The sequence below is a fragment of the Lemur catta genome, chromosome 8 (genome assembly GCF_020740605.2).
Source record: "Lemur catta isolate mLemCat1 chromosome 8, mLemCat1.pri, whole genome shotgun sequence".
In the NCBI taxonomy this organism is placed as follows: Eukaryota; Metazoa; Chordata; class Mammalia; order Primates; family Lemuridae; genus Lemur; species Lemur catta.
Window position 1 is genome coordinate 29440851 of NC_059135.1, and position 12155 is coordinate 29453005.

The window sequence follows — 12155 nt, forward strand, 5'->3', positions numbered from 1 at the left end:
CCCTAAAATGAAGAAGATTCAACAGAAAGGTTTAAATTGTATATTTTGAACTGACAAAGATCATGTCAAAATTCATTAAAAAGAAGTATAAATTCACCTCACAATAGCATCACAAATTAAAATAGTGAATACCTTTCCCACTATTCAAATGTTTAATGTAAGGAAAAATTATATACTAGTTAAATGCATCAAACAAAATTACATTTTTTTTTAGAGGTAAACAGTTTGTTTTGAAATGCTAGATTGAGATTTGTGTGAAATGCATAGATTACTTAATGCTTTGGTTCAACTTGAGTATATACCTCTACCAGTCTGAATCTAAGTTGCAAGACACAAATAAAAGGAAAATGTTCATATTCTTTAGCTATAGGTAAGAATAAGTTATTTTTTCATATTTTAAGATGGCAGGGTCTACATAAAATATATTTAAGAGAAGATCTCCCTCTTCCCTTGCCTGAGGAAGTGTCACATTATAGAGTTAACTTTTTTTAATAACAAAGGGATAAGGCAGCAAGTGTTACTAACCCTTGCCTGAATTCTCCCACCTTCAAAGGATTTGTTTATGGCTATGGCAGATTACGTAGTCAGTCTACATAGTTCCCTGTATCTTAACAGATTTTGAGTGACCAGAAAAAAAATGCCATATTTTCAACAACAGAAATCAAGAGTTTTTATCAACATCAAGGACTTTGAGTATAAGCAGAAAAAGTTAGCCAGGCTGAACACATATTCAGACACTAGAAGTCATTAACCCTTGCTCTATACGCATTTTATTTTATATCTTTAACAGTGAAGGACTATTGAAAATTAAGTGCCACACCTAGCTCCAAATGTACCTACTTAAAATCCATGAGGATTATAATAAAGGAGAATACTTAAAATGACAACTACTAAATACCAATAATTAATGCAAGTAATGACAGTGATTCTTTTCAACTACATGAAGTCTTAATATCATTTCTCTGGAACTTAAGAATAGTCTAATTATCCATATCTTAACATATACACATATAAAACTATTTTTAGTAGTTGTATAATACATTCTAATAGTGGCAGACATGCATTATCAGTAGACCTAGAAAAAAGTGAATAAGGAACTAAATTGTCCATCATTATAAATTAAATTGATGTATGATTTAAAATGGTTATACACAAAAATATACACATACATATACACGCCTCAGCCACAAAGTCTGAAGCTAATGTAATGGAAAAACCCAGTCTTTTTCCTGCTAAAATGAGGAGCAAGACAAGTATGTCCCTTATTTACACTATATACTTTACACTTTACTATATATACTTTACACTATAAAGTATAATGTTGGAGTTATTAGACAATATGACTAGACAAAAGAGAACCAGAGGCAGAAAAATTAGAAGGAAAGAGAAGTCCCCACTTTCTATAGGAGACTTTCTAATGCAGAAAGCAGGCTAAAGGAGATGCTTAGTCATAAGAAAGTACATAGTCTCTGATGCCCTCTTAAGATTTGGCAAAAGGAAAATGATAGAAACACAACCTACAAGAGTATAAAGCCAAAATCAAGAGAGAAGAGTGGCCTGGGCAGCTGTTCCCAAGAAATAGAACTGAGTCAAATCATGGAACATTCTTTCTCTGAGCGTAGAGGGAGGGACCAGGCAACATTTCCCAGAGTTTTCAGAATTGCTGTGAATTGCTTTCTATGTACCTCTCATTCTTTCCCTTTTGAAGAATCTTTATTGTGGCACTCCCATCTCAGTTTCACCACTATGTGGTGCATCTGTAGACGACAGATATGAATAGTGTCTTCTGAGTTCACAGGTCTTAATATCAAAAAAGTCCACAATTAGATCTGATACACATCACAAGATCATGTGCTTCAAAAGTGATACGATTGGAAGTTTTGAAGTTCTTGAGATGGACATGAAGTGTATGTTTTATATGGGAGGGATATGAATAATTATGACAAGAAAATAGACTGTGGTAAATTGGATTCTTGGTCCCAATTCTTCATTCATTTATAAAAATTTGCCACATAATTTTGCAAAAAGGGAAGCTGTAGAAGAGGCAGAGAAACAGCAGTACATCACATATAATAATTGATTAAGGCTTGTGTTCTTGAAACTGGGGCCAAGAACCCTGGGGGTTATCAGAAATATTTTCAGAGGTCTCTAAGCTCTATATAAGAATTTTTAAAGTTTGTATTCTTATTTCTATCAATTTTTTAATTACTTTAAGCATATTAGGAATGACTATCTTGTAACTAATATTATTATTTAATTTCAGTGGTCACAATGCATTGATATCAAGTGGTCATCAGAGACTGTTCAATTTATAGAGCAGTATTTTTCAAATTGCCTATCTCCAAAGTTACAGATGGATTCTTGGGAATCTGAGAATTTTCAGATGCTCTAGAGCAGTACCACATAAACACAGACCAATAAAAGTCCTTAACCAGGTTAATACAAAAATCAAGAGGAAATGTTAAATACTTTAATAGCAACGTGGTAGTAATTTTAAGTCTGTTGAATTTAATAATTTAAAATAATAATATGAGGAGTTGTATTTTTAATATTTTTTCACTCTTTTTTAGAACTGGTTTTGCTGAAGCCACCAATAATCTCTGAACCATTGAATACAATACATGTTCCATAATGCTTTTCTTAACTGTGTTGACTGTGGTAAATTAGATCTTGGTCCCAATTCTTCACTCACTTACACAAATTTGCCATGCAATTTTGCAAAAAGGAAAAGGAAGTTATAGAAAAGGCAGACCACTCCTTTGACCTTTATAATGCCCCTCTACTTTCTGATGCAACCACTCACTCTTGGTTCTTCTCCCATTCAAACTCCTTAGCAAGCTCTTCTGCTATCTTCTTAAATGATCATGTCCTCCAGGACTTCCTGTTACTCTCTTCTTCTCATGCTCATATAACTTTCCAATGATTTCCAATATGACCACTCTCAAACCTTTATTTCCAGCATAGACCTCCTTTCTGAATAATACACGTGGAGTATTTCTACTTAAATGTCCCACAGGGACTGAAAACTCAGCTTGATTACCTGAAAACCTAGTGATCTTGTACTAGCTAACTTTGTGAATGGGATGACCAAGTATCAGTTTCCAAAACAAACCAACCTGGAAATTATTTTAGACTCTTACATATCTACACATTATGCTCCATACCTACACATTAAGTGCCATCAATTCTACATTCTACCATGGAAATTTAAATTTTGATACTGGAAAAATAATAAAAAGGAAAGAATAAAACATTTTCATGCATCTCAACAACTTTTTAGAGTAGTGCATAAGGTCCTCAAGCCAAACCACAAAGTTTCCTAAGGGCTAACGTCAGGTTTAGTGGTATAAAATATGCATTTCTTGCTTTCACATCTAACTTCCTAAAACAAACATATAACTAGTAATGACTAATAGGCTGTTAATAATTTTGTTTTCTTTAGTGTCAAGAACATTACCTTTCTTATGTACAAAGTCATTATTAAGTCAAAGAAAATCAACAGCCATTTCCACACTTTGTGCATACCAAAGACTTATTAAATACAGGTTAAATTATAAGGGTTGATGTGTATTGGTCCATCTTACTAAAAGCTTCATTTAGGATTATAACCAAAGTTATACAAATAAATTGATAATTTTATGATTAGATGAGTAGTTGTGCATTCCATTTTATCCAAATCTATGTATAAAAAGGGTACTTGCCTTTTTAACTAAATAAAAAAACCTCTAAATTCTATTTTCTTTATGAAGCAAAACTTTTATTCTGAAAAGGAAGTTTACTGTGAGCTCACTGCAAAACTATCTATTTCAGTCATATTCCAGATTTAGCAGGACAAAGGGCAACAGCAGGAAATGGAGCATCACCAAGGTCCAAAACAAACTTGGTTTAGCATAGGGGAAAAAACCCTCAAATCATTATTCAACATAATTGAGCACTATGCTTCAAAGCAAAAATAAATAAGTGCAGATTAAAAATTATTTAAGACATTCATGAACACAGCTTCATTACTGATAAACAAATAAAAGAATATTGCCCTTTATTATTATACAGTATAAAGGCAAAATGGAAGAGATCTTGATACACATACTCCCACAAATATATTTACAAAATACTTATAAATATTACACTTATATATCTCCTAATTCTCAAGATAGAATTTAAATACAATAAATTCATTTTTTTCTCAACAACTCTGAAAGATATTTGAAATAATTATTTTTTTCATTTGACAGATGAGAAAACTGAGATATAAAGGAACTAGATAACCTACTAAGTCCTTAAGATCAGAAGCAGTATGGAGACAAAATACTGGCTCCAAAATTGTTCAGTGTAAATTAAATCTCAAAAAAAAAAAGCTAATGACGAAAATGAACCATGAATTTCAACCTACATTATTACCACATTTCAAAATGCCATGCTTTTGAGTCACTTTGTATCCTTTTACTCAGTTAATGTATTTGATATTTTATATCAGATAGAACAAAAATAGCTTAATCTTATCTAAGAATTTGATAGGCTCAGTTTCTCTCATCTACATACTCTGGTGACCAACTGCAGCACTCCTAAAAGCCCAAATGTCTAACAGAAGTACAAGCTTATGCCTGTCCAAGGGAGTAGTTGAGATAGGGAGTTTATGATACATATGTCTTTTCCTATGCAAATACATCAATTTCAAGAAATTGTCCAATATGATAGAAACAAAAATTGTTCTCAGCACTGTCTCTCTTACCTTTGGTACATTAAGTATGAAATAACATCAAAAGATATAGGGAATAACATGGTGCCCACTACAGATAATATAAACTAATATCTTTAGACAGTAAAAAATAAGTCATTTTGCCTTCTATACATAAGAAAAATACACTCAGACGAAGTAAACTATGAAACTAAAATCCAGACAGAAGATTAAAACTGTTCAAATTAATGTTTAACTTATAAAAGCTGTAAGAAATGCACTGTTAATCAAATCCTTGACCATGGGTGGGGATGACCATTTGGAGGCAAGAAGTTCAAACTATATAATTTGAATTAGTAGTCTTAAACACCAGTGAAATAATCTTTAGAGAGCAGGAATGTTGGGTGATCAGAAATCATCTTGCCTGTGTTATGTAATAATAACTACATAAGGTTAGGTTAACAAATAACCTATTAGGAAGACCCATGTTTCTAACAATGAATTTAAAGCCTATTCCTAGGAGAAAGTAAAAAGTTAGATCTCAAAAGTTTGGTAACAAAAACAAACTGCACACCACAAAGAAATGATAAGTATGTGATACGTTAATTTGCCTCATTTGATCATTCCAAAAGGTATACATGTATCAAAACATCACACTGTACCCATAAATATATACAATTAATGTCAATTAAAAATAAAATTAAAAAAAAACAAACTGCAAAGTTTTATATCCAAATTCTTTCCAAATACAGAGTTTAATATATGGGGACTCATCTGCTAAAAACTGAAAGTAGTATTTTAATTCTACTTAAAGGACTTAATCACGAGTATTTAGTCTTGCAACTGAACCCAGACTAATAGGTATTAATAGAATACATAGTTACATATTCCATTAGCATTCTTTTGACCAACCAGTATTACCCAAGGTTTTTTTTCTGAGGTAGTCCTACTACCTACTACACCTACTAAACTCTTATAATGTTCAACGGCAACTTTTAAAACATTACATTACACAGAAACACTGCGATGGTATCTTTATATTGACCTATTGCTAATACTCAATGGAATACCTGTACTGAAGTTAACACTGTGGCAAATATGGAGGATGTCTTAATCGTACTGCTCTGAAGCAGTCCTTCATAAATCTTCAAAGTTGTCTTCTTTAATCAGGTATGTATGTTTTGTGTAGACAGCAAACCAAGTAGGGCAGCAAAACAGTAGATACCATTTAAACTTTAATAAAGATGAACTTGATACTCAAGAAAAACAATAGATCACCTTGGGAGGATGTTAGTAAATTAAGCTATTCTTGTGAAAACTGACAAAGAGAACCAAACATATATGCTACCTGCCTTCCCTTTTAAGGAACTGTCATCAAACATCAATGAAAGGACACTTTGCTATGTGCTCTACTCATAATTGAAGAAATTATAGGGTTATACAGTGTTGTAATATCTTAACAACACATATAGGCAAAAATCACTGATGACCACTATACTTATGAATTATTCTAGCCTTCCCCACCCAAAATAGAACCTGAATCAATCAAGCCTCTAGATCTGCCAGTTTATAGACCCCAAAAGAAAGGAACAATTAAATGAAATCAAGGGAATTCAAGGAGCAAAATCCAAACTATAAGGTCAAAACCTGGTTTCTTCAACAAATATATAGCAAGGAATGAAAAAGTGTGGTGAGGGGGAACCTATAGATTATTAAAAGGTTTAACAGACATTTTCAAGAAAATACAATGTGTATATTTTGTTTAAATATTGAGCCAAACAAACTGGGAAACAATATTGAACCCAACAGTGGGAAAATAAGATTATGACACTAGCAAGGTTTGAACATTGACCACATGTTTGATAATTTAAAGAATTATTGTGTTGTGATTGTTTTTAAGAGGAATTATTTTTTAGATATATTTTTAAATGTTTATAGACAAGATAAATTGTCTGGGATTTGCTTTAAAATAATTCAAGAGTAAAGACAGGGGAAATTGAGGGTTACAGATGAACAGTGACTGAACATGAACTGATAATTGTTGAAGTTGGATGACAGATACGAAAGGGTTTACTATAATATCTTCTATACTTTGCACATGATTGAAAATTTCCATAATAAAGGCCTAAAAAGAACTAAAAAGTTCCATGTAACAATCCACAGAATAAGGACAAAAAAACTATACTTTGTCCTTCAGAAGTCAAAACAAAAATCTTTTTTTTTTTTTTTTTGAGACAGAGTCTCACTCTGTTGCCCGGGCTAGAGTGCGTGCCATGGCATCATCCTAGCTCACAGAAACCTCAAACTCCCGGACTCAAGCAATCCTCCTGCCTCAGCCTCCCGAGTAGCTGGGACTACAGGCATGCGCCACCATGCCCGGCTAATTTTTTCTATATATATTTTTAGCTGTCCATATAATTTCTTTCTATTTTTAGTAGAGACGGGGTCTCACTCTTGCTCAGGCTGGTCTCGAACTCCTGAGCTCAAACAATCCGCCCGCCTCAGCCTCCCAGAGTGGTAGGATTACAGGCGTGAGCCACTATCCCGGCCAAAACAAAAATCTTAATGGTGAGTTAGACAAGTGTTCTCTCTCTCACACACATACACTCTTACTCAACAAATGAGAAAAACTAAGACTGAAAGAGGTGAGTCTTGCTCAAGATTACAAAACAGAATGGCAGAGCCAAAACTAGATGCTACAATTGTAAACCCACAAAAAGGAACGTCTAAGACGCTCTTGGAACTAACTTGTAGAAAACATTCTTATAAGATCTGAGCAGTCCTGAAGTTGTCTGAAAGATCATTACAAGTGTTTTTTTTTTTTAAAGGGTCTTAAAAGTTTGTCAGGTGGAAAAAAAAGTCAAGTGGGTTGAAGGGCTAAATGTTAGAGTGGGAGAAATATAAGCCTAGACAGCATAGAGAACAACTGGGAATAGTATTTGGTAATCATCCTAAGAAGATTTAAATCTCTGAGGTGTATTTGGTAGATACCTGATTCAAGGTGTCTGCAGAAAAGAAAGTTGCTGTCTAGCTTACAAGTAGCTTACTTGTGAACTGGTGAAACACAAGATCATGATTTTAAATAACTAATCTTTGAAAACAAGTGAATAAAAATTTAAATCTTAAGTGCACAAATTATTTAAATCTTAAATTATTTTCCTGTCCAAGAAGAGATAGACTTCAAAACTTGACCATGAGAGGCCTTCATTATTGATAGACATTTCAAAGAGTAGGGATTCATATTTATATTAAACATCATTACAAATAAAATTCCATTGTATGCCAATGAACTATACTATCTTTTTAATAAGCACTGTGTTATTTAAATAAAATATTAGATCTACCTTAAAACAACGTAACTAATTAATAAGACAATGCAGCCTCATTTACCTTTGTCATTCTGAAAACAGTAAAACCTAGTAAGCTTGATGTACTTTTTTAATAAATCATTTTCAAACTACAGGCATTTGTACTAAAAATTATTTCAATTTTTGGCTACCATGTGTTAGTGACTATTTTCAAAAGTGGTGAATTCAATTCCTTTTTTATTGGAAGAGTTATCTATTTTTAAGAAGACATTTCTGGCATTAAATTACACAAGACTAAAAGCTATTTTAAAAACCCATATTAAACATTTCAAAGTATACACTGTTAGTAATTATAATATCAGACCAGGAAGTCAAAGAAAATTCCAGTGTAATCTCTAAAGTTTAATATTACAGATAAATGAGACTAGTGTTAAAGAATAATTTGCTTTTCAAAGAGCTAAAAGTATTAAAAAAGAAGCCCGAAGGGATAATGCCCATACAGAAGCTGTGACTTGAGAACTTTACCACACAGATTTAAATTAACTTAAATAGTAGATTACGGGTTTTTCTCTGACCCTTGTCAGTATCTTCAAAGTAGTTATGTAGCTACTTACTTGAAAAACATGTTTTTAAGTAGTCCTCTTCTCAATAACCTAAAATCAAAGCTATTATATAAAAGTTCATATAGAGACAAGGAGGAAAAAAATTTTTGCATGGCAAAAACAAACATATCAAGAAGTCAAAATGAATAAAAGCATAGACTTGAGTCTGTAAGTACTGAGTTCCTCTGCTACCAGCTACTCATTTAACTCCTGCATCAGTTTTCTCATCAGTAAAAGGGGATAATCATGCTCACCTTACAGGATTGTAGTAAGGATCAAATTAGATAATGCTCATGAAGTTCTAAAATGGTGGCAATCATACAGTAAGAACCTCCATCAATAACCTTTTTATACAATTTAAAAGGTTAATTTTGAGAAAAATGTTTAATGCTCTCCTCACAAAAAAATCTCTTCTATCCCACTTTCACTTGTAGGAGAAAAAGAAAAGCACAAACAAAAAAATATTTTTCTCTTAAGAGCATAATTTTACTTATATAATTTTGGGATTTGGGGAGGATCATAAGTATCAAATAAAAACCTCACCCTAGTTTTTAACAGTATGTCAATATAATATAAGTATGTGTTCAAACCTGAAAAAAAGGAAAACAGAAAATCCCTTAAGTTTTTTTAAGTTTGGAGTAATCAGTATGAATGAATACACTATTATCCATTAAATAAAGTGATAATATGGCCAGTCACAAAATCTTATATTATTTTAAAGCACAGAAATAAAAAGGAAAGTGATTACCTTGGTACAATAAAGCATCCAAAGTTCAAAGAGCCTCTCTCTGGATGCCATTCTGGCTTTCACTCTGGCACTTTAATTTTTCCTCAAAAAAATTATGTTCAAGACCATAGCATGTTCATTTTATTTTCCAAGTTTTTCAGCCGTTACAGTAAAGCTCAAAGCAGTAGGGCAAACAAAAAAAAGTGAAACAAATGGACTGTCTTCTGGCCAATAAAAGGCAGTTTCAGCAGTACTTCAACATATCTTCAGTAATGGTAGTTGGGCAATTAAATAAATCTACAAAGGAAAAAGACCCAAAGGTTTGTTAGAAAAAGAGGCCATATCTAAGAATCTAGACTTATCAGAAACTAAAGATTTATCTCCTTCACTTTCTCACTAACAACCGGCTAAACTTTTACACTGATTGATTACATTTCAGAGAAACTTGTGCTTCAGGAAATCATCACAGCTAACAAAATGTCACATCATAGAACCCTCTAGGCGCATAAAAATGAATGCATACTCATAACCAAAAATGCATCCAGTGATAATAAAAAGACTCCCTTCACACTTCATATTTTCTACACACATAAAGGCACATATTTCAAAGTCATATTTCAAACACATGAAATCTTTTAGAATTTTCTAGTCTGCTTTTATTTTTTAATTTTTTCAGATTTCTCAGTTAGGATTCAAACTAGTCTGCTTCTTAAAAGTTGTTGGGAATGTTTGCTGTGTTGCAGGGCAGGGCATTGGGGGAGGGGTGAGGAATTCCTGGCTTGTTTGTTTTAACAAACCTCAGAGAGTGAAAGTTAACCTGCCCACCTGGCCTTTCCACCTCTCCATCCAGGAAGAAACCAACACGCACACGCAGGCAAAGAAAAATGCCCGGGAAAGCCTCCAACTATTTTCGGGGGTCTTTAAATTTCCTCCTCGCATCCCAGACGACCGAAACAGAGGCAAACTTAAGATGTGCCAGGCTGCCAAGAGAAGCTTTAGAACTGGGGCAACGCGAGCTTGGCGTCTCCCGACCCCGCGCTCCATGCCAGCCCGGCCGTACCGGGACACGCCCGCGACAGCCTCACCCCCTCACAGTCGCCCCCTCACTCTACAGCCCCTCCGCCACCAAGCACCTGGGCGCTCCCATTTCTCGCCACCTGGGTGCCTCTCCCCAACGACCCCCTTCACCTCACCACGCTCACCTCACTTGCTCCCTCGCCCCCTTCCCACGGCGAAGCCCCGTGTCACCCCGCAGCCAGGCGGGCGGGCGGGACAGGAAGGCGGGGCGCGAGGGCCGGGAGGAGCCAGGGGCGGGGCTGCCCCCTCGGCTAATCATTCCGCCCGCTAAGGATTTACCCGGCCCTCGGGCGGCCGCGGCTCAATGGTCGCGTAGGTTGGAGAGGGGCGGGGTGACCTGAAGCCCCGCCCCAACATACCTGCGCAGCCGCAGTCGACACGGCTCCTGCAACCCTACCCGCGACTGGCCCCAGGCCAGGCACTGAGTCGGCCTTCCCCCAGCTGGACTAGGAGGAGGGCAGGCGCGCTGACGTCTACGCCCCGCCCTTGCTGGGGTCCGGCCACCGAGATTTCGGCTGGTGGCGTCATTTCCGCTAGTCCTCTGTGGGCGGGAAACCCGACTGTGATAGCTAAGGGGGATCTTGTTTTGATTTCTTATGGTAATGTAAAAGGAAATCCGCGCACGCTCTCGCCCTCTCCCTCTCTCTCTCTCTCTCTCTCTCTCTCCTCTCTCTCCTCTCTCTGCCCCCCCCAAGGAAAAAACCGTTTTCCCTAATCGTGTTTGTGCCTCGTACTTTCGCCGTCACCAAATGTCAGTCCAAAGGGCTTATTTTACCACCACTAAAGGCTTCAAAAGGGTTTTCCTAGGTCAGGAAAAAAAACAAAAGACTTACTAGCTATCAACAACTTTCAGAGGGTTTCTGTTTTGTTAAAGGGAGGAAAAAACCGGGTAGGACTAATCACCTTTGTTAAACATTTTAAAAACTTCTCAGTATGAAAAATTTCAAGTATATACAAAAGTAAACTTAATATAATGAGGACCAATATACTACCGCCCGCTTCAAAAATGATCACCTAACGTCCCATCTTGTTTCATCTATAACAATGGTCTGCAAACTTTTCCTGTAAAGAGCCAGGGAGTAAACCTTTTAGGTTTTGCAGCCCATCCCGCTTACAACTTGCTTAACAAAAATAAAAATGGGAACAATATTTTGTTACACGTGAAAATTAGATGGAATTCAAGTTTCCGTGTTATGAAGTTTTTACTGGAACACAGCTGTGCCCATTCCTTTACTACTGTCAATAGCTGCTTTCATTCCAGCGTGGTAGAGTTGAGAGTAGTTGCTTGGAAATTATGCCTTCAATTTTTTATACTGAAGTTACATTTTACATTCACCTTTTCTCCTTGGTTGTCCAGCAGGCATGTGAAACTTAACACGTCAAACTTTCAGGAGAAGGAGGAGTTCCTGTGGGATGTCCAGTTTTAGTAATTAGCAATTCCATTCTTGTACTTGGTCAGTCCAAGAACCTAGAAAGTGTACTTACCATCTTTCACATGTACTTTACATCCAATCTAATCCTTTCAGCTATAGCTTAAAATACATCTAACCATTTCTCCACATCAACACCATTCTAGTTTGTTACCACTAAGTCTTTTCTGGATTATTGTGATAACCTTCCAACTTGTCTCCCTGCCTCTGCCTATGTACTCTTCCCCCACCCATGCATTACGCTCAACATAGCAGAGTGATCTTTTAACATAAAAATAAGATGTCACTTCTCTGCTAAAAACCCTCTGAGGGTTTCCCATCCCACTTAAAAGGCTT

The 12155-nt window shown here is 35.6% G+C and overlaps 1 protein-coding gene across 1 annotated transcript in view; it reads right to left on the bottom strand.

The window, feature by feature from the left end:
• The window catches only part of NBEAL1 (neurobeachin like 1), a 158739-nt gene extending 148072 nt beyond the window's left edge, over positions 1 to 10667 (bottom strand). The window contains 2 exon segments of the mRNA XM_045559692.1: positions 9334 to 9609; positions 10515 to 10667. Of these exon segments, the coding sequence (XP_045415648.1) occupies positions 9334 to 9384 (51 nt within the window). The 5' untranslated portion in view covers positions 9385 to 9609; positions 10515 to 10667.
• Between the last annotated feature and the right edge of the window lie 1488 nt (positions 10668 to 12155).